The sequence below is a fragment of the Erpetoichthys calabaricus genome, chromosome 13 (assembly GCF_900747795.2).
Source record: "Erpetoichthys calabaricus chromosome 13, fErpCal1.3, whole genome shotgun sequence".
NCBI lineage: Eukaryota > Metazoa > Chordata > Cladistia > Polypteriformes > Polypteridae > Erpetoichthys > Erpetoichthys calabaricus.
The window spans coordinates 8,568,581-8,595,409 of record NC_041406.2 but is presented as its reverse complement, the minus strand read 5'-3'; the positions used below and the strand labels follow the sequence as shown (position 1 = coordinate 8,595,409).

General features: G+C 41.1%; 2 protein-coding genes across 5 annotated transcripts in view; both read left to right on the top strand.

Annotated features, from left to right (window-relative positions):
- Nucleotides 1–1,528, top strand: part of topaz1 (testis and ovary specific TOPAZ 1) — a 124,451-nt gene extending 122,923 nt beyond the window's left edge. For all 4 annotated transcript variants that reach the window (XM_028817934.2, XM_028817935.2, XM_051935620.1 and 1 more), the window contains one exon: nt 847–1,528. In XM_028817934.2, coding sequence (XP_028673767.2) covers nt 847–1,060 — 214 coding nt within the window. In that variant the 3' untranslated portion in view covers nt 1,061–1,528. The remainder of the gene's footprint in view (nt 1–846) is intronic.
- A 10,978-nt stretch (nt 1,529–12,506) lies between these two features.
- The window catches only part of tcaim (T cell activation inhibitor, mitochondrial), a 92,593-nt gene continuing 78,270 nt past the window's right edge, over nt 12,507–26,829 (top strand). The window contains exons 1-2 of the mRNA XM_028817931.2: nt 12,507–12,857; nt 17,281–17,416. Of these exons, the coding sequence (XP_028673764.2) occupies nt 12,823–12,857; nt 17,281–17,416 (171 nt within the window). The 5' untranslated portion in view covers nt 12,507–12,822. The remainder of the gene's footprint in view (nt 12,858–17,280; nt 17,417–26,829) is intronic.

Sequence of the window (26,829 nt, the reverse complement as noted above, 5' to 3'; positions counted from 1 at the left end):
AGAGGTTTTGCCAGTCTGTCAAATCAATGCATACTCAGAAGAACCTGCAAAGACATAGGGACACCCATAGAATCCTTCACCATGTCCCAAGAGTGATAGTTTAACCCTGGAGTTTTTAGGCACTATAATTACTATTAATACAGGTCTTGCAAAAATGGTCATCAAGTATAGCTCAGGAAGTAATTTTCCTTCCTTTTCTATCTAAGCAAGTTTTTCTAAAATTTTCCCAAAAGCATTACAGCATTTAAAGGGTGCAAGTGCAAACAAATTTGTAACTTGTGTATAGTGAATGATGGGGAAAGGGAGTCTTCATTTCAAAAGGTTGACCCCATGTGAAAGCCTTTCCTGTGCATGCAGTGCTCTTATTTACTGGAAGTATTTAACAATATTTTAGTAAAAAAAAAATACACACGTTTTCCCCATTGTGACCATATGACTAGATTGACATATGCATGTGACACATATAACATGTTTTTATTCATGAATGGTTTTTATATTGTTTGCTATGGTCTAGAATTGGTCTTAAGATGTCCATTCTATGAGAAAATGAATGTTCATTTTCAGTGAAAACATGACCTTGAGAAAGTTTTTGTCAGTCACCAGTGTATAGGGTGGGTAACATTAAAAAGTCATTTTTTGAGTGGAATATTCTTTTAAATCACTTCCTGTGACAAGTTTCAATTATGAAATGCTACACTGAATGTTTTGGGGAGAAGATTAGTGTTAAGACACAAGCTGGCTATTTCTTATAAAGTGTTCTGTGTTATGTGCCCGTACACAGTGTTTTATTATATCTATCAAAATGGCCTTACAAGTAAATAATTTTTTTTTTTTTTTTAATAATAGGAATGGAGAACCCATTGCACCCAGTGACTATGACTACCATATGGGAATTAATAGACTGATGCTGGCAACCAGGTTAACAAATCCAAACCTGGTCCTCATGTTCACCACCATAAATGATTCAAATGAGCATGTGTTCACTTTGGACCTTTCGTCTTCACTCAGTTGGCTAAATGAAAATGAGAACTGGGCAGGAAAGGTTTGGTTCTTTTCTTAAGAGAGAAATATTTACTTGTTTTTTTTCTAAATAAAAACTAATTAATGCGTAAATAAGATTAAGATGTTTTCTGTCATTGTATAAAGTTGCACTTTAATAAAGCACAAAAAGTGACAAAGTTCTGATTTGTTGAGCAAAAATTTTGATGTCACTGTCAGTTGAGGTTGTTTGTTTGGGACATAAGAAGTTTGATCTGCATTTGTCAAGTGTTGTTTGGGGTAGATAATTGAAGGATAATGCCAAGAATTTTTTTTCTTCTGTTTTATGATCACACAAAAGTAAGTATTAAAGGTAATTGTTTTGACTCAAAAGTAAATTTGCTTACCTTAATAAGATTTGATTTATTTTATAACCTTTAAACCATAGGGTGTGAAAGCCCATTTACATTTAAAGAGATTGCCACAAGGCTGTAAAATCAGTACTTTTTGCATTCATGTAATATAAAATTACATACAAATAAATCTTCAGTTTATTTCTTGTCTGAGTATTATTTTTATTGACCATTTTTTCTTTCTAAATATTAAAGGTTTTCACAGCCATATAACTGGTTTTACTCCCTGAGAACTCTGCTTCTGTTAACTTGGTTTCTCAGAGACCAGTATCCATTTCTCTAACCAAAATAAGAGTTACATGGAATTTTAGAAACCAGGTTTCTGTTTATGACCAGTTTATTCTGGGAAGCACCATCTTAACTTGGTGGAGAGGTTTGTGTAACCCTGGGAGCTACTGTATGTTGTTCAGAGCAGAAGCTCATGGTAGGACCTCCCAAGACAAATTGATCCCAGGTGAGTGATCAGACAAAGAACAATTCAAAGCCCGTAATAATGAAAACTAATAAATTTAAAAAGAGTAGCCTGCCCTGATTGTGGTTTCTGGGCCCTTCTTCTGGAGCCAGGCTTGGGAGAAGTGCCTGTAGGCAAGTGTCTGGTGCCAGGGCCTACCATGGGGAAGGAACTGGGTGCAGTGTGACCTGGGTGGTGGCAGACTGGAATCCCAGGCACTTAAACTGACTCTTGTCAGGGATGTGTGGGACATGGAATATTATTTCTCTTGGGGTGCTATGGGGGTTAGGGAGCTGGAGTTGGTGGGTGAGGCAGGGTGATATCCACTAGATAAAGTTGGGCACATGTCCATGTCTTGCTTGGTTCTGGATCCTAACCCCTCACAGGAGGCTGGACTCTGCTTTATTCTGGAGTTGCCATGGGGTAAGGTTGTCAGGCAGGTATGGGCTTCTTATTGAGTCCCTGCCTAGTCATGCCATAGTGGAGTTTCTCCAGGAGAACAAGAGGGCTCATGGAAGGGGGAACTCTGCCTGCCTTATAAGCCTGTGTACCAAATGTCAGTTCAGAGTACCAGGCCTTCTTGCAGCCACAGGAGGGGATCCTGGGAATTCCATAGTTCTACTGGGAGACTTCAACACCCACTTGGGTAATGATGAAGACACCTAGGGCCTCATGTATAAATGGTACGTACGCACATAAATGTTGCCACATTCAAATCGCGATGTATAAAACCTAAACTTGGCGTAAAGCCACGCACATTTCCACGGTAGCTCATACCCTGTCGTACTGCTTGGTTTCCTGTGTGGTTTCCCTTTTTTTTTTTTTTTTTAGATCCACATCCGTGACGCAGCTTTATAAAAACACTGAAGCTAACCGCATATTGCTTATTAGTTTAATGCATCTGATTGTAATTAACCTGTAACAATATAATGGTCCACAGAATGGTCAAACTATTCTGAATACAATAGCTGCTTTAGCGTTGTTACTCTCCCTGCACCTTCTTCTGTCAGCTGCTCCTGTTAGGGGTTGCCACAGCAGCTCATCTTTTTCCATATTACCCTCACTGCACCACTCGGAGTATTTATATCAATGTATCTGAGTGGGGAATCAGAGATCTACAGCAGCTGATCAGAAAAAGAAATATCGATATACAGCACCAAGCACATGCCGCCTCAGCCATTTGCTATTTCAACTGCTCTCATACAGCAAACACTTAAGAGCCTTTCCTGGTCGGACCTCACAGTTCACGAACAGTTTCATCCTAAGAACTACAGTGCATCCGGAAAGTATTCCCAGTGCATCACTTTTTCCACATTTTGTTATGTCACAGCCTTATTCCAAAATGGATTAAATTCATTTTTTTCCTCAGAATTCTACACACAACACCCCATAATGACGTGAAAAAAGTTTGCTTGAGGTTTTTGCAAATTTATTAAAAATAAAAAAACTGAGAAATCCCATGTACATAATATTCACAACCTTTGCTCAATACTTTGTTGATGCACCTTTGGCAGCAATTACAGCCTCAAGTCTTTTTGAATATGATGCCACAAGCTTGGCACACCTATCCTTGGCCAGTTTCGCCCATTCCTCTTTGCAGCACCTCTCAAGCTCCATCAGGTTGGATGGGAAGCGTCGGTGCACAGTCATTTTAAGATCTCTCCAGAGATGTTCAATCAGAGTCAAGTCTGGGCTCTGGCTGGGCCACTCAAGGACATTCACAGAGTTGTCCTGAAGCCACTCCTTTGATATCTTGGCTGTGTGCTTAGGGTTGTTGTCCTGCTGAAAGATGAACCGTTGCCCCAGTCTGAGGTCAAGAGCGCTCTGGAGCAGGTTTTCATCCAGGATGTCTCTGTACATTGCTGCAGTCATCTTTCCCGTTATTCTGACTAGTCTCCCAGTCCCTGCTGCTGAAAAACATCCCCACAGAATGATGCTGCCACCACCATGCTTCACTGTAGGGATGGTATTGACCTGGTGATAAGTGGTGCCTGGTTTCCTCCAAACGTGACGCCTGGCATTCACACCAAAGAGCTCAATCTTTGCCTCATCAGACCAGAGAATTTTCTTTCTCATGGTCTGAGAGCCTTCAGGTGACTTTTGGCAAACTCCAGGCGGGCTGCCATGTGCCTTTTACTAAGGAGTGGCTTCCGTCTGGCCACTCTACCATACAGGCCTGATTGGTGGATTGCTGCAGAGATGGTTGTCCTTCTGGAAGGTTCTCCTCACTCCACAGAGGACCTCTGGAGTCCTGGTAGTTTCAAACTTCTTCCACTTATGGATGATGGAGGCCACTGTGCTCATTGGGACCTTCAAAGCAGCAGAAAGTTTTCTGTAACCTTCCCCAGATTTGTGTCTTGAGACAATCCTGTCTCGGAGGTCTACAGACAATTCCTTTGACTTGTTCTGACATGAACTGTCAACTGTGGGACCTTCTATAGACAGGTGTGTGCCTTTCCAAATCATGTCCAATCAACTGAATTTACCACAGGTGGACTCCAATTAAGCTGCAGAAACCTCTCAAGGATGATCAGGGGAAACAGGATGCACCTGAGCTCAATTTGGAGCTTCATGGCAAAGGCTGTGAATACTTATGTACATGTGCTTTCTCAATTTTTTTATTTCTAATAAATTTGCAAAAACCTCAAGTAAACTTTTTTCACGTCATTATGGAGTGTTGTGTGTAGAATTCTGAGGAAAAAAATGAATTTAATCCATTTTGGAAAAGGACTAACATAACAAAATGTAGAAAAAGTGATGCGCTGTGAATACTTTCCGGATGCACTGTAAACAACAAAAGGAAGTTGATCGAGTGACATAGCGTGTCGGAGAAACTCGAAAGCTCAAGTTCACAAAGTCGCACAGTGCTCGAAATAAAACAGAAGCTGACAGATCTCAAAGTCACCGTAAAAAGGCGAGTCGTAGGCCACCGTCTGAGTGTCATATGAAAGCTTACTAGGGTACAGAGAAAAAAAAAGGCACACAGTGGGGAAAAAGCATGAAATGTCAACTTTAATCTCGAAATTTCCACTTTATTCACGTAGTTTATTTTGTCATTAATGTAGAACATCATAAACTTCATCTTAAAATCGTTTAATTTACTAGTTTCTCAATCCCATCGTAACTAAAGTAGCACGTTAAATGCTTTGTTCTGTATTTGATCTTCTCTGTGCTTTATGTGTGTGAATCACTACGTGCTTCTGGGTTTTCTCTTCCTCCGACAGGACACAGAATACATTACATTCGTGATATTACAGCTCTCTGAATAATTAAAATACTGAGATGTATACATGATATCATTTTCATGATGATAGGAATGAAAGCATGTTATTAAACATGAGAACACGGTGGCGCGGTGCTTGTTCATGTCTCACGCAAGAGGCTTGCTGCGCCATCTTATTATATCAATCTTCGATGAAATAATTTACTGCAGCAGTACTGTCTCTTTCAAACATACTAACCTCCAATTCCTGTCCTTACTTTTCTTTCTCCAAATACCCAATCGCCACACAATCAGCTCTCTAATAGATGTTAACCCAGGCATGTTAAACTCACTACCACTGGTGGGCCGCTTCGACTGCCATACGTGCGTCAGCGGGCCACACTGTAACAAGTACTATTATACTATTATACAAAGTCACTGTAGCTTTTTTTCCAATACTGAAAACTTTAAAAAATGTAACAGTTTAAAGAAAACAATGTATTTCCATACAATCTCCGTACAACAGCGTACAATTAGAGTCTTAGCTAGGTCCTTATATTATTATATTTATTATATTCATTGCTTATATAGGAGCCTTACAGTGTGAGATTTATTTCTTTTGTCCTGACACTTGGCATCTCTTGTTATTAATCAGTTCGTCAATATCAGGCTTGAAATCTTGTGCAGCTGCAACTTTTATTAGGGATGAATGGTGCTCGACGGTAAGACTTGAGCGATGTGGGGTTTTGGTAGCTTTCATTAACGAAAACAATTGCTCATAAAGGTAAGTGCTTCGGAACATAGACAGTACTCTCAATGCCAACTTACGGATCTGCACATACGAGGGTGGCCGGTAAGCATACAAGCCTGGCACACCAACTTCGTTGTATTTTGCCTTCAGAATAGAATCTGGCTGCAGTTCAATCAATTCTATTTGGATATTCTCAGGCGCATTCTCAACGTTGTAAGAGTATGGTGAAAGTCCTGTTCGTGTGAACTGAAATTACAAAAATGCTCACTGAATTCATTGCTCAGTAATTCAAGTTGGAAAACAAATCCTCCAAAAATCAAATTTTACTTCACTAAGTTTACTTCAAAGTTTATATTGTAAAATAAGCCGATATGCAAAAAGACCCCTGACCTACACTAATTTTACAAACTCAAAATCATGAAAATTTGTTAATAAACAACTCACCAACTTCTCGCGTCCACTTCAGATCTTCAGCTGTAGTCTGCACTAACTGTTCGTTACAATACTAGCACAAAATTACATAAAACTAGAGCAAAAAAAACTTGAAAATATGCGAGCTATTACTACTCGTGATGGTCAGTTCTGCCCAGTGGCCAGTCTCAGCATCCCAGCCAGTAGTGTAGCCTGCCAGGGGCGGCTCTAGGCTCGTGGCAGCCCTGGGCAGAGAAAGAATCGGTGGCCCTTTCGCCCGCCAGTGTCAATATGGTATCTTATGCACAGTGGATGGCCACGTCCATTGCGGACACTGCATAGCCGCCTTGTGCTCATGACACGATTCTATAAGCGCGTGTCTGTAACTTGAAAACCAAGATATTCTCATTACAGCAGAACGTTATAATACTACATATAGCTTACTGCTCTGACTCGAGCGACATTAGTAAATACAGCGTACTAATTAACAAGAAACAATGTTTTTCAGCCACATTGCCGTCAGCTGTGTAGTTATTTTCTCTTTCTGTTTCATATTCAATATATATTGGCGTGGCAGCCCTGTGCAGGTGCACAGTTTGCACCTGCCTAGTGCTTCTCCTTGCGACGTCGTGGCTCATTAACTTTGGACAAGGCTTGTCCATACTAGCAGATGACGTTTCCGGTACCGTAATGCCATCGGAAAATGCGCTTTTGTCAGAAGGCAGAAGTAAGGAAAGTCAATAAGTAACACCGAAGATGCAGAATGATTCAATCACAAACGATAGTAATCATTTTGTACAAGTTTAGTGCTAACTAGGATCTGTCATGAGGGCCGCACAGATTTCTGTTGCGGGCCACGTGTTTGACATGCCTGCGTTAAGCCATCTGTAAGCTGAGAATGCAGATTGTTCAAAACTTTTAAGGAACATCGAAATATCTTTGTAATACGTGTTTAATTATTCTATCCTTCCAGTGTCACGTCAGCACCAGCAAGAATACAGCGCGAGGCAGGAACAATCCGTGAATGGAGCGCCAGCTCCTCACTAGCGCTGTGACACCATGTAGTTAAAGTTTTATCTGTATAATATAATAAACATATTTTGCTGCATTTCATCTTAAAAATGATATTGTCATCATATGTAAATAGTCGCTTTATAAAGTGACTCAGGTTGTGTAATATTGTAACTGTATCACAAGTTTACAGTGAGGTGATTGTACTTATAAGTCCAAACAATTCTACAAGGAGCACTTGATGGACTGATTGAGTGCGTTTTAGAGTTCTTGTGATGATACTGTTTCTGAACCGTGAGGTCCATACAGGAAAGGCTCTGAAACGTTTGCTGTATGGAAGCAGTTCAAATAGACAGCATGGCTGAGGCAGCGTGTGCTTGATGCTGTATACCAATAATTCTCTTTCCGATCAGCTGCTGTAGAGCTGTGAGTCACACTCAGATACAGTGATATAAATACTCTTGAGTGGTGCAGTGAGAGTAATATGGAAAAAGATGATCCGCTGTGGCAACCCCTAACAGGAGCAGCTGAAAGAAGAAGAAGGTGCAGTGAGAGTAACAATGCTGAAGCAGCTATTGTATTTAGAATAGTTTGACCATTCTGTGGACCATTATATTGTTACAGGTTAATTACAATCAGATGCTTTAATCTAATAAACAATATGCGGTTAACTTCAATGTATTTATAAAGCCGCATCAGGGATGTGGATCTAAAAAAGAAAGGGAAACCACACAGGAATAGTAGCACTGCTTTGATGCTGGGTGCCGCCAGTTTGCAAAACCGAGCGGAGAACTTGCGTATGACAGGCTATGAGCTACCTTGGAAATGTGCGTGGCTTTACGCCAAGTTTAGGTTTTATACATCGTGATTTGAACGTGGAAACGTTCTTACGCAACATTTTTTTGTGTATGCACCGTTTATACATGAGGCCCCTGGTGTTTCAGTAGATATGCAGTCTGTTCCTCCATAGGCAACTACCATGGCGTCGTGAAAACTGTGGCATTGAACTAATTTGTGAATTTCCCATTGGGATTAATAAAGTATCTATCTATCTATCTATCTATCTATCTAACAAAATGGTGGCAACCCTTAGAAAACAAGAAAAATAAAAAACAAAAGAGAACTGAAACTTTTAAAACTCTTGACATCAGGCTTTTTGTTGGTGTCCTGGCAAACATGATTATTAAAGAAGTTGTTTGTATTTGCACAACTTGATTAAAGGACACTTTTTACATACTAGTCACTCGGCTCTTCAGCCATCTCTCTGGTGGATCAGTCTGATGGGTCAGTCTTGTTCTGCTGTGGCAACTTGACCACTGTGTAAGTGGGTTTTGCCTTGCTGTGAACTAAGCTGTGGATTAAAGCTGCCCATATTAGGTATTGTTCTACATGGCATACCTAACCAGCTTTCTTTCACACGTCTGCTAAGTTCTTATGCCTCAATGCACAGACCGGATTGCTGGTCAGAAGGTCTGAAGCAAGTGGGCAAGCTTGGCTCACTCCACAAGATGTTGCATTTCTTTCTCTGGTCAATCAATGCACAACATTTGCCATAATGTATGCAACATCCTCTCCCACGCCTTTGGTCAAAAAGACAGCAAGACACAAATCCCCATGCCCTTGACCCCAGCCACAAAATGCTTCCCAAACACCTCCAGGCCTGCAAGACATTTAAGGCTGTGGTGGAGGAGTCAAGACATGGAAAAGCGTCTGTCCTCCATATACTGTATGTCTGGGCCATTTAACCTCCTGTACATTACGTGGGTCTCTGTTTCTGCAGACTGGGCACCAATTGCGCTTCCCAGCTACTGTTGGGAGTGTTCGCTTCAGCCTGATTTTCAGTCTCCCTCACAGTTGGTAGTCGTCGCAGGGTGGCAATTCCTACTCTTGATGTGGGTTTGGGGGCAGGGGCTCCATCAAGCTGCTCCAAGAAAAAACTCCAGCAGCACACCAATCAAGGGTGATATTGGCATAAATGGTGAACAGAACGCAAGCGTGAGGGGCAGTGACATCAAAAAAAACGAAAGTCGGGTAGATGCCAAGTATCCGGCTGATAAAACAGTTACAGCCAAGGGGGTCTTGAGGTCTCCAGGACAGCAAAGAGAAATTAATCTATTAAGCCAAAGAAACCTAAATGTCTATCATATAGCACCTTATCTAGCTATCCATCTCCCTGTCTATCATATAGTGCCTTTCATATTTATGTTATACATTACATTAGTTAATTATGAAATGCATCTATCATATTTATCACCTATTATATATCTGTCTATAAAAGGGCATTTTACATCCATCCGTAATGTCTTTCATATCCATATCATATAGTGCCTTTCATATCCATCTAATTAGCTAGCTTGCTAGCATATAGTGACTTTCTGATTTATCTGTCTAGCTATTATATAGTGTCTTTCATATCTATCATATAGCATATTTCATAACTGCCTTTCAGATCTCTATCATATTGAGCTTCATACCCATTTAACTAGATAAAATGTTTCATATCTTTATAGCATGTTTCATGTCTGTTTAATAGAGTGCATTTCATATCCATTATATAGTGTCTTTTATATTAATCATATAGCACCTTTTACACTGTATAGTATGTCTTTCATATCCATATCATGCAGAGCCTTTCATGTCAATCTAGAAAGCTACTCACCATATAGTGCCTTTCCTATCTCTCTCTCTCCTCAGTCCTTAGCTATTATATGGTGCTTTTTCTATGCATAAAATAATGTCTTTCATATCCATATCTTATATTTCTTTTCATATCTATTTATTATTATTGTTTATTCATCCAAGGCAACTGACAACATTTTAGATAAAATTAACTCTTCTTTTTGTTTTTCCAACTGGAGGACGAGCAGGTGAAGTGACTTGCTCAGGGTCACACCGTGTCCTCAGGGTTTGAAGTCCTCCAAAGCCTTAACCATTATGCCACTAGCTAGCATGTAGTGCCCTTTGCATTTACCCGTCTCTAGCTATCATATATTGCCTTTCCTCTCACTTTAGCTATTATATAATATACTACCTATCCTGTCTGTCTTTTATGTAAAATTCTATAGTACAGCACCTATCATATCCATCTATAATATAGCGTCTTTAATATCTATACCATAGAGTGCATTTGATATCTATATTTGATAGTTTAAGATATTACAGAAATGCTGTCTGAGTACTCGAGACTGAGCAATAATTTTTCCGGCATAGAGGTAGGTGGGAGGTGAGGAAAACTGGGCAGGTTCTGTTTAACAAAGTTTCTAATTTGAAGGTTGTGAAACAAATGTGTTGCTGGAAAGTTAAATTTGGAATGTGGTTGTTTGTAGGATGCAAAAACGTTGTCTATGTACAGATCTCTAAGTGATTTAATCCCAGATGTTTTCCAGGCATTAACAACTGCGTACGTTTAAGAGGATGGAAAAAGGTGGTTATCATGCAGAGGTGCCACAGATAAAAGCTTCTCTGTCTTAAAATACTTCCTACATTGGTTCCATATTCTGAGTGAGTAAAGCACAATTGGGTTGTTAGTATATTCTTTCTTTAGCAGAATTTAACGTTAAAACAAGCACAATAATGTGAATATCCTCATAGTCTTTCTACTTGCACACCAAGTTCTCTCCTTCATACAAGTGAATTGTTTACTGCTACTGCTTTACAGCTCCATGGCCATGGGTTCAAATCTTAACACATACAACACAGTGACTGTGCCAAATTTGCATGTTCTACTGGGGTTCCCATGATTTTTTCCTCCCACATCCCAACTGTGTTCATGCTATATATATTGCTACCTCTAAATTGGGTGAGTGGCCAGTGCACTGTACTGGTGGCCCATCCAGGATTGCTCCCTGCCTTGTGCCCAGTGCGACTGTGAATAGAAACAGTTTGTCAATGTTATGCTCATTGTGTTTAGCTTGTGTGTGTAAAATCCACTGTATAATATAAACATGCATACGGTTGGACAATTCTGCACGTACAGTATTTGATGAGCACGGACCCCCATACCTGTCTTCTTTCCTTCATGTAGCCGCGCCGGTTCTTCTTCTGTGTCGGTCGCTCACGTTCTCCCGTGTCCTCGTGCTAGCGGTTTCCTCTCACATTCCCACAGACGCACCCTTTGTCTAACTTGAGACTCTGTCTCCCAATCACACCCACTGCTTAACCCATCCATCCATTATCCAACACGCTATATCCTAACTACAGGGTCACGGGGGTCCCTCGAGCCAATCCCAGCCAACACAGGGCGCAAGGCAGGAAACACACCCCGGGCAGGGTACCAGCCCACAGCAGGACACGCACACACACACACCAAGCACACACTAGGGACAATTTAGAATCGCCAGTGCACCTAACCTGCATGTCTTTGGACAGTGGGAGGAAACGGAGCACCCGGAGGAAACCCACGCACACAGGGGGAGAACATGCAAACTCCACGCAGGGAGGACATGGGAAGCGAAGCTACCCACTGCGCCACCGTGCCGACCTGGCTTAACCCCAAATCGGATTTAACGCGTTTCAGACTAAAATTTAATAAAGCGGGTTTGGATATTTAAAACGCCCATTTTCATTTCAGACAAAAACATTTTTTAAACTATATCTGCGTCGCCTTTGTATTATCACGTAAAAATGTTACTGTTTTGTAATATGGATCATGTGTTTTAAGATTCTGTTGACTGTGAAAGACGCTATATCAAACTGACCATCTAATCCATTTACAAGTACTCACTTATACCACTTCCTTTGACATTATGTCCAAATGACAAAAAAATCGCACTAAAATCTAACCATAAAAGACCAAACATTTCAGATGCTGAATAATCAATGAGAAGCGCTGTGATTTTTTTACGAACCTAACTAACAAAGCAGAAATTATTACACAACATGCAAAGCATTCAGACGCCCCTCGTTTAAACAAAAAGGCCACCATGACTCCAGTTTATGTTTATGCTGACAACTGATGCAGACGTGCAGCGAGTGAAGGTAGTGGATGGTTTCTCGCCTACCTGAACGAAAACAGGCATCGCCTAACATAAATATAATTAGCATTCGATAGACTGGCTGTACTAAAATGCGATTGGCGCCTACTCCTCCTCCTTCGTTATTATTGGCTGTTATAAAAAAAAAAAAGATAGGCGTACCGAGTTGGCTTTTCTCTGATTGGTTATTGTAAAGAACGTGCGGGTTTCTTTTTCCCCACCTACAATTCTGATAGTTCATTTATGCGTCAGTCACAGCCATTTCCAATCATTGTGCTCTATTCTATCAGCTCCGCCTCTCACACTCGAGGAGTGGTAGTTTATCGATTGTTTACTTCTGGCAGATGGTGCGACGCGCGAGTAGCTGGCGGGTGAAATTCCTAAGTGGGCATTACATGTCCACCTTCCAGAAGTGCCGGGTGACGTTGACGAGCGGCCTCGTCGTTCTGTTGTTGTTGTTGTTGTTGTTGACCGAGCTGCACGGTTTTCATGTTGTTGCTTGATGGCCTCTGAAGAGGACTTCGTCGTGGACGACGTAACTACGCTACCACCAACTCTTGTCCTTGGGTGTAGGACGTTGTAATCCTGGTGCTTTATGTTGTATCGGGAGCCACTTGGGTATTGAGGACGAGATGACCATCCTACACCTTCTACGCAATGTAACCAGGTGGGTAAAGACGTCGTTTTGGCGTGGTGGTCGGGCGGCAGAGCAGATCCCACCAGAGCAAATAGTCTGCTAAGTGAACGAGAGAGACCGATAGCGAGGCACGTAGCGGCAGCTCTTTTAGTTTAAAGTTTTTAAGACTTGATGAAGACTCCAACTGTGACAGGCGCTATATCAAAATAAACAACACTGTAAATTGTGGTGTCGGATCTGGTCTTTTGAGAGGCGACGTCTCCTGATTTTTAGCTTCAGTTCCGAGGCTTGTTACTACAAATCGTTCCAACTAACTTCTTAACTGGAAAGACCCCCTTTTAACTTTTTAATGGCTGCCGATAACCTGCTTTGTGTTTCCCGGTCTGCTTTGTCGGTGTGAGAGCAGAAATATTTATTGTAAGGATTTGAGACTCTTGCAGAAGCTTGAAAATGTTTGTTACCTGTTTAGGGGTTAAAAATACGTGTATGAATATCAGTATATACAGTACCAATAACAAGCATTAAGTACATTGGACATTTTAAGAATTTCATTTTATACAGCACTTAGCACAGTGGAGTAAATTTGCCTTTGTTGACACTGATCTTCAGATGAAGATCTCCACAGAGAGATCTCATTTCTTCCTCATCTTGGTCTTTTCCCACTTCTATGCAGGATCCATGTGCCCGATCAGCCTTCTCCATACAGCTCCATCCTGTGCCTCTTTGCTAGTCAAGCCTTTTACTTTATCTATCCTCCTCCGCTTCAGCCTTCCCTTGCTTTCTCTTCCCAAGTGTTTCCATTCCCATCACTCTTTTGCTTTCATCTTCATTGTCTCCCCTCATCACGTGTCCATACCACATCAGCCGACTTTCCTGCACTTTCTGAGATGTCTCTCCCACTTTTGTTGCACCTCTGATGGTCTCATTTCTTATTATGTCCTCTTTTGTAGCTCCACATATTCATGTCAACATTCTTATTTCTGTCATATCCGACTTCTTTTCCTGCACTCCCTTTAGTCTTTATTGTCACATACACTGCAAGAGCATAACGACATTTTTGTGCCACAATTTCAGCTATGTATGAATAAATACAATAAAAGAATAAGAATATCAGAAGATAAATCTTCTCTCGACTGCTCCCATTAGGGGTTGCCACAGCAGATCATCTTTTTCCATACCTTTCTGTCCTCGTCTTCTTGCTCTGTCACACCCATCACCTGCATGTCCTCTCTCACCACATCCATAGACCTTCTCTTAGGTCTTCCTCTTTTCCTCTTCCCTCCCAATATACCCAGCATCTGTCCGCTGCACATGTCCAAACCAATGCAATCTCGCCTCTCTGACTTTGTCTCCCAACCATCCAACTTGAGCTGACCCTCTAATGTCCTCATTTCTAATCCTGTCCATCCTCGTCACACTCAATGGAAATCTTAGCATCTTTAACTCTGCCACCTCCAGCTCTGTCTCCTGCTTTCTGGTCAGTGCCACCGTCTCCAGCCCTTATAACATAGCTGGTCTCAGTACCGTCCTGTAGACCTTCATTTTCACTCTTGCTGATACCCGTCTGTCACAAATTACTCCTGACACTCTTCTCCACTCATCCTACCATGCCTGCACTCTCTTCTTCAATGTAAATAATTCACAATGCAGGGCAGGTAGGAGATCAAGTTACTGGGAGTTTTCAGTGACCTTATGGCCTGTGTGAAGAAGCTGTCCCTGAAGGGTTTGGTGTGAGTGACAAGGCTGTGGTAGCACTTTCCAGAAGGTAGAAGTGAAAATGGGATTAGCTGGATGGCTGTCATCAGAGAGGATGGATTCACTCAGCCAGGAAGCCACACCTGATGTACTGCATTGGTGGAGACACAACCCGGCTGGGACACCTTACCACTCTTGGCCTAGCTGGGATGCCAACACTGTGGATAGACTGGTGGAAGCTGTAAACCAGCAGCTATTCATCCTCTGTTACAATCGATGGCAGTGTCCCTCTCGAGTTGTCCCAATTTGGACGCTTATGGCTGCATGGGAACTGGAGTATGGAAATGTAGTTCTATTGGGGTCTTGGGGGCCCCCTCCTGGGGTTTCCACGTGTGTTCCCAACAGGCTGTAACATGGTACTGGAAGTATTCCTGGGTCCTTGCTTAAAAGCAGCCTGACACCTTTACTTTGGAGAGTCGGAGTCAGGAGGCAGCGGATGACACACGACAAGAGGAGTGTAAGGAGAGTAAGAACATTCACTTGCTTTGTGATTGTGGTCTTGTTGGTTGTGCACACTTTGTGAGGTATTTTGATGCAACAAAAATCCTTAATTAATTTGAATCTGAAATTGTGTCTGAGGTTTAGGGCCAATTGGCACCCCCTTGTGGTTACAGGGGTGAATACTTAGGTGAACAAATTATAATGTTTTACATTTTGTAATTTCTTTTTCAACCACTTTGCAGAGATATGTTTTCACTTTGACTTTAAAGAGTCTTTTTTCTTGTTAATCAGTGTTCAAAAGGCCAAATTAAATAACCTGGGATTCAGCATTTCAAGGCATTAAAAACTCAAGCTCAAATGTCAATCAACCAAGAGCTTACAAGTATTCTTGAATGGTGCAGAGTTAAGAACTGCGCCCAGCCAGACAGACAGACAGATACTTATTAATCCCAAGGGGAAATTCACATACTCCAGCAGAAGCATACTGATAATAACAATATTAAAGAGTGATAACAATGCAGGTATAACAGACAATAACTTTGTATAATGTTAACGTTTACCCTCCCCGGGTGGAATTGAAGAGTCGAATAGTGTGGGGGAGTAACGATCTCCTCAGTCTGTCAGTGGAGCAGGACGGTGACAGCAGTCTGTCTCTGAAGCTGCTCCTCTGTCTGGAGTGAATGCTTTTTTTTTTCTTTGGTTATATCGACTCTCTGTGTGTGTGTGTGTATATATATATATATATATATATATATATATATATATATATATATATATACACACACACACAAAGTAGGATATATATATATATATATATATACACACACACACAAAGTAGGATATATATATATATATACACACACACACAAAGTAGGATATATATATATATATAAAATCCTAAGTCTAAAGTGCAACGATTTTATGTGACATTTTTTGTCATGCTTTAAATTGGGCTTATTTTAAAACCTACATATACTGTATATGTTTGGTATCTTTCTTTTCAGAATTTATCGAACTTTAATATGATGTTGTTAGATTTTCAGATTCTTATTCCGTTTTTAAATGATAAACTAAAAAATATTAAGAACTCGCGTTCCGTGAGACGAGACTTTGTGCCAAAAGATTTAACCACGCCCAGGGCCGGAAATAAAAGACAAAAAAAGAGTAGGATAGCTGCTGTACAGGCTTTTAAATGTTCGAAGTGCTGTGCAAGATGCAGATCACATGGCACAGCAGCAGCAAGCCAGCCAGCAGCTGATCGAGCAAAGAGGAGGTAAAAAAAAAAAAGAATTTGTTTCCTATTGTATCACCGTTTAAGAGGGGGTTTCAGAGGAGCGACCGCGTCTCCTTGGGGTGCGTTCAGCCCTCCTCTTCACAACACGAGCGGCAGAGACACAAAGTGGCTGGCACGTAGCGCATGCCTCAGGTGGGGTTGGCGAGTGAAGCGAGCAGGGGGCGAACCCCCTAGTTCCTGAATAAAGTGCACGTGTTTATTTGATATTTGGACTGAAGTCTTCACACATTGTACACTTCAGGTTATTATTAGTATAACATGGATAAAAGTTTCTGCTTCAGGTATGTGTTTGTATTTCTTGCATTTCTCACATTTCCTTTCATCCGTCACTTACCCAGATCTTTGTAGACACAGAACACACATGAAATGCATGTATTTCAAATAACGATATATTGTATTATTTACCCTCTACAACTCCAGGCACCTCACACGCAGATAAGGAGCCTTGAGCTGGGCGAGCTTTTTGCCTGAGCTGAGCTCTGTCAAGGCAAGTGATGGGACAGCAGGCTGCTTGCTGCTTGTGCTGGTCGACACCTTTACAAAAGAAAAGACGCTCATCGTTAGATGCGAAGGGATTTAAGGTGGGCTGGGATTACGAGTTTTTTTGTAGCCTTCAGGAATTGTAGTGTAAATCCAAAGTAGGATTGTGGAGCCACATTTTCTTTCTCTGTGTTATTTTTTTTCTCAATTCCTTTACATTGAACTGACTCGAAGCAGGAGCAGAGAAAGAGCGTGATGCCACAACTCTCCTGGTGCTCCTCTTAAGTCATCGCCTCATTTCCGTGTGCTAAGAAGAAGAACTGTGGTCTCATCTGCTCACATCCATCAGACTTTATAACACTTCCTGAAACTGCCCATCCTCGCTCTAGATGTTCACTTATTAGGCTGGAAATCGTTTGGAATATATAGTGCCTTTCTGCCACTTCCATAAAATGTTTTTTTTTTTTTTTTTTTATCCATTAGGGTTCATCTGGAGAGTCATTTTGTCCAACAGCTTTCCCAGGCAAGAGCTCTGACTGGTGCAGAAGCAGTCAATGCCCTGAGACCCTTCTATTTTGCTGTCCATCCAGACTTTTTTGGCCAATATCCAGAAGAGCGGGTAATTTCTACATTTTTTTTTAACTTAACAAAGTAAAAAGTCTTGTACAACTGCAGTAGTATGAAGGACATTCAAAATGTTTCGCCACTTTTTTAAACTCTATTTATTAAGAATTTCCAAAACAGATTACATAATTTTTCTACATGGTCATCTTACTTTGTGATGCAATTTTTCCAGCGTTGGACCAGCTTTTTAATGCCATCAGCAAAAAATGTTTTTGGTTGAGCATGTAGCCACTGATGCACCACTGCTTTCATTTCATCGTCACAAGAAAATCTGGTCATGGCTGTAGCTGGACATCCGGAACGCGCTCTGCATCCGTCACACTAGTATGGCCATTTTCGAACATTTCAATCCACTCATAGACGACTCTACGAGCACACATGCGGAGATGAATTTCTGCTCCCGGCACACCTTCTGCCCACAAAAAAACAAATGACAGAACGCTGTTCCTCTTTGGTGCAATTTCTAAGTTTCTCAGTCATCTTCACCACAGGGTGACAACTCTTATAACTAAACTGCAAGTATAACTAAACTGCAAGGACAGCCAGCTTGCCAGCCAGAATTAGTCACATGACACTTTCAGGCACGACCAATTACTACTCCTCCCGCCTTCACCATTTCCAACGAAAATATAAGTGTGGAAACTTTTTGGACGTCCTTCGTATATTGCAAAAACCATCTTTGCAACTAGGCATTCAACCCCCAATTGACAGAAAGCCCTGTCAGAAATGGTTCTTTATGTAAGATAAAATGGCAAGTAAAATAAATAATGGGGTTGAGCACAGACTTGGCATACAGGGGGTCCTCGGGTTACAACGTTTTGAGTTTACAACGCTCACTCCCATGAAAACTTTAAAGAATTGAGACGTGAGTGTTTCTGCTTACGCCGTTAGCGTTGTACTTACAAACTATGTGGGCAAAGTAGTTTTGTTGTGCGCGGCTGAAGTGTTCAGTTTGTGTTGCTTTGTTTGGCAACTTTTTGGCCCTTATCATGGCTCCTAAACCAGGGGTGTCACTCTAGTCCTGGAGGGCCGCAGTGGCAACAGGTTTTCATTCTAACCCTTTTCCTAATCAGTGAGTAGTTTTCACTGCTAATTAACTCCTTTTCCCTTCATTTCAATAGCTCTGTTTTTAAGGATTCAGTCCTCTAAATTGATTCCTTTCTTCATTAAATGGCAGCCAAACAGAAATGAGATGTGAAACGAGCCAACAGATGACCAGCTAAACTGGGGTTTCAAACTCCAACCAATTTCACTCCAAACAGTCTCTTAATGAGAAACTGATTCTTGCTGTTAATTAAGCCCATTATTTAATTCAATAGATTGTTGTTGCTCTCATTCTGCCACAGCAGACATTTCCAAATCTGTTGATTTTTCTGTTTTTTCTAAGAACATTTTCAAAATCTGCGGTGGGTTGGCACCCTGCCCAGGATTGATTCCTGCCTTGTGCCCTTTGTTGGCTGGGATTGGCTCCAGCAGACCCCCGTGACCCTGTGTTCGGATTCAGCGGGTTGGAAAATGGATGGATGGCATTTTCAAAATGTTTTGTTGACCTGAGAGATCAACCTTACTGAGACCTTCATCTTTATTTATTTTCAGATATTGTGTGATGGGCACAGGTGAGCTGGTCATGTGGTGGCTTGTTTGATGTCTCATTATTGTTTGGCTACTAATTAAGGAAAAAGAGACAATTAAGGGGCCTGAGTCATCCATCCATCCATCCATTTTCCAACCCGCTGAATCCGAACGGGGCCTGAGTCAAGTTAATTAAAACTAAAGCAAAAGAAATTAATTAGCAGTAAAAACGGCTCACTAATGAAGAAGATGGTTAGAATGAAAACATGCAGCCACTGCGGCCCTCCAGGACTAGAGTTCGACACCCGTGTCCTAAACGAAAGTCAGAGTCTTCAGATGGCAGTGCTTCGAAGAAGAGTAAAGCCATCACGATGGAAGTGAAATTAGACATTGTAAAGAGATCAGAAGGAATAAAGATAAGGAATTTTTTTTACACTCATGTTTTTGACATTTTTTCTGTTACTACAGTACAGTGTACAGTACAGTATATTTATGTCCTTTTCCTTTTTCTGTGGCTTAGTTGTGTTTTTATGTTCTAAATTCCGATTTTGCAAATGTGTTAGGATAGGTAAGTGACTTAGGCTAGGGTGTGTTTCGACTTGCACTAAAATTCGGGTTACATCACTGCTGTAGGAACGGAACTGTGTCGTAACCCGAGGACTCCCTGTACTTACTTTGGAATGTATATTAATGATTTCTTGCCAAGTTCTGAAAAATCTCTGCTATGATTTAGATTAGATTGGAGATATGGGATGTTTATTGTCGTATACACTGCGAGAGCGTAGTGAAAATCTTGTGCCACAGTTGCGGTGCTGTATAGATAAATACAGGGTAGGATTCAAAAGTAATGAGCCTTTGTTCAAAAAGACAAATTTATTGAGCAAATCGGTACAACTAATTAATAGTCTTCAAAATAGGCACCTCCTGCATCAATACACTTTTGTAGGCGGCTTTTCCATGACTCGAAGGCGTCCACATAGGTCTGTTCCAGGATGGCTGCAAGGGCTGCCTTGACATTTGCTTGGATGTCCTCGATTGAGTCGAAGCGTTTTCCTTTCAACGCTGATTTTAAGCGCCGAAACAAGAAGTCAGAAAGCGACACGTCCGGACTGTAGGGAGGCTGGGGGACCACCGGAACGTTCACCCGGGCCAGGTAGGCGCTCACGATGAAGGCGGTATGGCTGGGCGCGTTATCGTGGTGAAGCTTCCAGCTGTCCTTGATGTCCCTTCGCTTGCGCGCGGCGCTTCTTTTCTGCCTTTTCAGGACTTCCAAGTAGTAAGCAGCATTCACGGTCTGTCCTTGCGGGACAAACTCGTAGTGGATGATCCCCTTCACTCCGAAGAAGGCAATGAGCATGGTCTTCGTCTTCAACGCGTACCGTTGCTCTAATGAACTTTCCATTCCGCCGTGTAACGCACTACTGCACAGGGGTTCCCGTCAAGGCCGATCTACCGCTCCGAAAGCTCGGAGCGGTAGGAGCTCCGTTGCGTTGTGAAGCCAACACCCACCATCGCCGTCGCTGGCAAGTGGGGTGCGCGGCGAGGTACGTTCGCGTCAGAACAAAATGAGGCTCATTACTTTTGAATCCTACCCTGTATAGTAAATAAATAAGAGTAGCTGAAGGTAAATATATGAATTAATAAACAGCATAAGTAAAGAAATACAGTAAATGTCAAAGTCAGTTTATTTATAGAGCACAGTTAAAACAATTAGTTTTGCTGTAGCCAAAGTGCTTTACAATAAAATATACATTAAACATAAATAAAATACAATCAAAACACAATACAAAACTAGCAGTAAATTGAAATAAGCAAATGACTAGGAGGAAGGCACCATCAGTATCGCTGAAGGTCACGGGGAAATAAAAATGAGAAATAAATTTAATAAGTTTTAAAAAAAGTAACATACAGTACAATTACAGATAAACCAGCAGATGGGTAAAGAGCACGGTGCAGGGCAGGTAGATAGATAGATAGATCTTTATTGTCATTGTCACTTTTACAAAGGAACAACGAAATTGAAGGTGCAATCGACTCAGTGTGAGGAATAAGAGTTAAAAAGACAAAAAGACAAGAAGAGAGAAAATAATAACAAACCGAATAGTAATAAATATACAAATTGCACTTGTTGACTTAAGGTCTATATTGCACATTGGTAGAATAATATGGAGCAGTTTTATTCTGAGTTCAGGGCCATGATTGCTTTCGGATAAAAGCTGTTTTTAAGGCGGTTTGTCCTAGTTTTCATAGCTCTGTATCTCTTGCCGATGGCAAAAGCTGGAAGAGGCAATGACCGGGATGTGATGAGTCCTGTGAAATGTCTATTGCTTTTTTGCGGCTTCGGGAGGTGTAGATTTGTTCCAGAGTGGGGAGGGTACAACCAATTGTTCTCTCCGCTGTCCTGACGACCCTGTGGAGCGCTTTCTTTTCTGAGGAAGTGCAGCTGCCGTACCACACACACAGTCCGTACGTGAGCACACTCTCGATGGAACAATGATAAAAAGCAAGGAGTAGATTTTTTGGGAGGTGGTTCTTTCTGAGAATTCTCAGAAAATACAGTCTCTGCTGCGTCTTCTTTAGCAGCTCCTTGGTGTTGGCGCTCCAGGTCAGGTCATCCTCCAGCTCCATACCCAGAAACCTGAACACCGGGACCCTCTCCACACAGGCCCCGCCAATGATGAGTGGCTGGATGTCAGTTTTGTTTTTCCTAAAGTCAATAACAAGCTCCTTTGTTTTTTTGTTGTTGAGGAGCAGGTTATTGACTGTGCACCACTCTGACAGTCGCTCCACCTCGTCCCTGTATGCTAGCTCACCCTCCTTGCCCGAGATGAGTCCGACCACCGTCATGTCATCCGCAGACTTTATAATCTTGTTGCTATGGTGAGTGGGGACACAGTCAGTAGGATCAGGTTGCTGGGAGTTCAGTGACCTTATGGCCTCGGGAATATGCTGTCCATGGAGCGAGTGGTTAGGCTCCTGTAGTGCTTCCCAGAAGGGGATGAGCTGGGTGGCTGCCATCAGAAACGATGGATTCAGCACTTCTCAGACATCTGCTTAAGTAGATGGTATGAAGCTGTGGATGGTCAGCCACAGTGATTTTTGAAGATGTAGGGACCTTTGTTTGGAGGAGTTTCTGATCCTGGCAAGTCAGGTTAATGTGGAAGCAATATAAAGAAAGACATTTTTCTCCTCAACTAGGACCTGATTGACTCAGAAATTAGACAGGAGGAAGCTTGGTCATGGGTCTTTAATTTCTCTTCATGAAGATGGACCACCCCATCACAGCAGTCTGTTAAGGGAGTAGACAACAACAACAACAACAACATTTATTTATATAGCACATTTTCATACAAAAAGTAGCTCAAAGTGCTTTACATAATGAAGAAAAAAAGAATAAAAGACAAAAAAGAAATTAAAATAAGACAACCTTAGTTAACATAATAAGGAGTAAGGTCCGATGGCCAGGGTGGACAGAAAAAACAAAAAAAAACTCCAGAAAGCTGGAGAAAAAAATAAAATCTGTAGGGGTTCCAGGCCACGAGACCGCCCAGTCCCCTTTGGGCATTCTACCTAACATAAATGAAATAGTCCTCTTTGTAGTTAGGGTTCTCACGGAGTCACTTGATGCTGATGGTTATACAGACTTCTGGCTTTTAATCCATCCATCATTGTTGGAGCATCATGGTGCTTTGGGTAGATGGTGGTGGCACAAGCCACCACCAATAGGACACCGGAAAAGGAAACAGAAGAGAGAGTAGGGGTTAGTACAAATTTTGAATGAATAGTTATTATAATGAATTGGATATACAGAGTATCAGGATTAAATTACAGTGAAGTTATGAGAAGGCCATGTTAAAATAATGTGTTTTTAGTAGTTTTTTAAAGTGCTCCACTGTATTAGCCTGGCGAATTCCTACTGGCAGGCTATTCCAGATTTTAGGTGCATAACAGCAGAAGGCCGCCTCACCACTTCTTTTAAGTTTTGCTCTTGGAATTCTAAGGAGACACTCAGTTGAGGATCTGAGGTTGCGATTTGGAATATAAGGTGTCAGACATTCCGATATATAAGACGGGGCGAGATTATTTAAAGCTTTATAAACCATAAGCAGAATTTTAAAGTCAATTCTGAATGACACAGGTAACCAGTGTAGTGACATCAAAACTGGAGAGATGTGTTCGGATTTTCTTTTCCTGGTAAGGATTCTAGCAGCTGCATTCTGCACTAACTGCAAACGATTGATGTCTTTTTTGGGGAGTCCTGAGAGGAGTGCATTACAGTAATCTAGCCGACTAAAGACAAATGCATGAACTAATTTCTCTGCATCTTTCGATGATATAAGAGGTCTAACTTTTGCTATGTTCCTTAGGTGAAAAAATGCTGTCCTAGTGATTTTATTAATATGCGATTTAAAATTCAGATTACAATCAACGGTTACCACTAAGCTTTTTACCTCCGATTTGACTTTTAATCCTAATGCATCCAGTTTATTTCTAATAGCCTCATTGTATCCATTATTGCCAATCACTAAGATTTCGGTTTTTTCTTTATTTAATTTGAGAAAGTTACTATTCATCCATTCTGAGATACAGGTTAGACATTGTGTTAGCGAATCAAGAGATTTGGGGTCATCAGGTGCTATTGATAAATACAGCTGTGTGTCATCAGCATAGCTGTGGTAGCTCACGTTATGTCCCGAGATAATCTGACCTAATGGAAGCATGTAGATGGAGAAGAGCAGCGGACCCAGGATAGAGCCTTGTGGAACACCATATAGAATATCATGTGTCTTTGAGTTATAATTACCACAACTAACAAAGAATTTTCTCCCTGCCAGGTAGGATTCAAACCAGTTTAAGACACTGCCAGAGAGGCCCACCCATTGACTAAGGCGATTCTTAAGAATATTATGATCAATGGTGTCAAATGCGGCACTCAGATCTAAGAGGATGAGAACAGATAAATGGCCTCTGTCTGCATTTACCCGCAAGTCATTTACTACTTTAACGAGTGCAGTTTCTGTGCTGTGATTTGTTCTAAAACCTGACTGAAATTTATCAAGAATAGCAGGTTTATTGAGGTGCTCATTTAACTGCATAATGACTGCCTTCTCTAGAATTTTACTTAAGAAAGGCAGGTTAGAGATGGGTCTATAATTTTCAAGAGCAGAGGGGTCGAGATTATTTTTCTTAAGTAGGGGTTTAACTACCGCAGTCTTAAGACAGTCTGGGAAGACCCCCGTATCTAATGACGAATTTACTATGTCAAGAACATTATCAATAAGCACACCCGATACTTCTTTGAAAAAATTTGTTGGTATTGGGTCAAGGGCACAGGTGGATGGTTTCATTTGAGAAATTATTTTATGTAAATCAGGTAAATCTATCCTAGTGAAAGACTCTAATTTATTTATTATGGAGTACTGGGGTTTCGGGGGATCCTTAGTGTTGGGGAGATATACTATGTTATTTCTAATATCATTAATTTTTTGATTGAAAAATACAGCGATAGCCTCACAGGTTTTACTGGAAGTACTTAGGAGGCATTCCTTTGAGTTACCTGGGTTTAACAGATGATCAATTGTCGAAAATAAGACTCTGGGATTACTAGCATTGTTATTTATAATCTTAGAGAAATAGCAGCGCCTCTCAAGACGGACTGTGTTATTGTATTCTGTTATTTTAACTTTTAATATCTCATAGTCAATAGTTAGTTTAGTCTTCCTCCATTTACGCTCAGCTCTACGGCATGTTCTCTTTAAATCAGACACTCTTTGGGTCTTCCAAGGTATAACAATGCTAGAAGATTTTTTAACTGTCTTTTCAGGTGCAACTAAGTCAACAGCAGCCCTCACTTTAGTATTAAATCTTTCCACCTTACTATTTACGTTCTCCTCGCTATTATAGTTGGCACTATAAACGGACTGATTGGTTAGAATGTTTGTAAGTTTTAAAGTTGCTGATGAGTCAAAGAAGCGTTTTTTAACAATATGCTTCTCATGAGTGTTTTCTATCATTATTTCTATATTAAAAAGTAGAAGAAAATGGTCTGAAAGACCCGTATCAATGACCTGCTTTATATCAACTTTTAGTCCTTTAGTAATTACTAAGTCTAACGTATGACCTGCTTTATGTGTAGGCTGATTAACGAGCTGTCTCAAATCAAAAGAGTCCAGGAGGTTCATAAATTCTTTTACTTTTTGGTCACATTGATTATCTACATGAAAATTAAAGTCGCCGACTATTAAGAGTGCGTCATAGTTCGTAATTAAGATTGACATCAAGTCAGAGAATTCCTCAAAAAAAGACGCGTTGAATTTTGGAGGTCTATACACGGATAATACTAGAACGTGAGAATCTCCCTGAATAATAATGGCGAGATACTCAAAAGACTTGAATTTACCAAAACTGATATTTTTACATTTTAACCTGCTGGAGTAAATGTTCGCTAGCCCTCCACCTCTCTTTCCTTGGCGATCAGCACGAGTAAAACTGTAATCCGAGCAGAGTCAGAGTCCTACATTTATAGACAACAAAATGTATATAACAGCGCTGAATTAATGTTTACATATCACCTGACATTTATAGTCGTGGCCAAAAGTTTTGAGAATCACACAAGTATTGGTTTTCACAAAGTTTGCTACTTCAGTGTTTTTAGATCTTTTTGTCAGATGTTTCTGTGGTACACTGAAGTAGAATTACAAGCAGTTCAGAAGTTTCAAAGGCTTTTATTGACAATGATATGAAGTTTATGCTAAGAGTCCATATTTGCAGTGTTGGCCCTTCTTTCTCTTTCAAGAACCCTGCAATTCACCCTGAAAGGCTGTCTGTCAATCAACTTGTGGGTCATATCCTGACTGATGGCAGGCCATTCTTGTAGAATCAGAATTGGTGGGTTTTTGTTTGTCCACCTGCTCCCTCATGAGGATTGACCACATGTTCTCAATGGGATTAGGGTCTGGGGATTTTCCTGGCCACGGACCCCAAAATTTCAATGTTTTGTTCTCCGAGTCACTTAGTTCTCACTTTTTTTTGCCTTATGGCCCGGTGCTCCATCATGTTGGTCACCAAACTGTTCTTGGATGGTTGGAAGATGTTGCTCTCGGGAGATATTTGGTGCCATTCTTTATTCATGGTCATCAGTTAGGATTTGGCCCAGAAGCTGATGGACAGCCTGCCAGGGCAAATTGTAGAAGTCTTGAAAAAGAAGGGCCAACACTGCATATATTGATTCTTTGCATAAACTTCATGTCATTGTCAATAAAAGCCTTTGAAACTTCTGTGTACCACAGAAACATCTGACACAAAGATCTAAAAACACCTGAAGCAGCACACTTTGTGAAAACCAACACAACACTTGTGTCATTCGCAAAACTTTTGGCCACGACTGTACTCTGGTTCTTTTAGCACACATACCACCTGACAAGAACTCTGGTTGGTTCCTTGGCTTACACACCCATATAAGATATCCAAATAAAAGTCTCATTCTGCTACATTCTTGTCCTTTCTCAGTATCTCTTAAGTTCAACTGTTATCCTTTTATGGAATTTCTGTGTATCTATACTAATAAAAGGCAAAGCCCTCACTGACTCACTGACTGACTGACTGACTGACTGACTGACTGACTCACTCATCACTAATTCTCCAACTTCCCATGTAGGTAGAAGTCTGAAATTTGGCAGGCTCATTCCTTACAGCTTACTTACAAAAGTTAGGCAGGTTTTATTTCAAAATTCTACGCGTAATGGTCATAACTGGAACCTGTTTGACCGACTCACTCATCACTAATTCTCCAACTTCCCGTGTAGGTAGAAGTCTGAAATTTGGCAGGCTCATTCC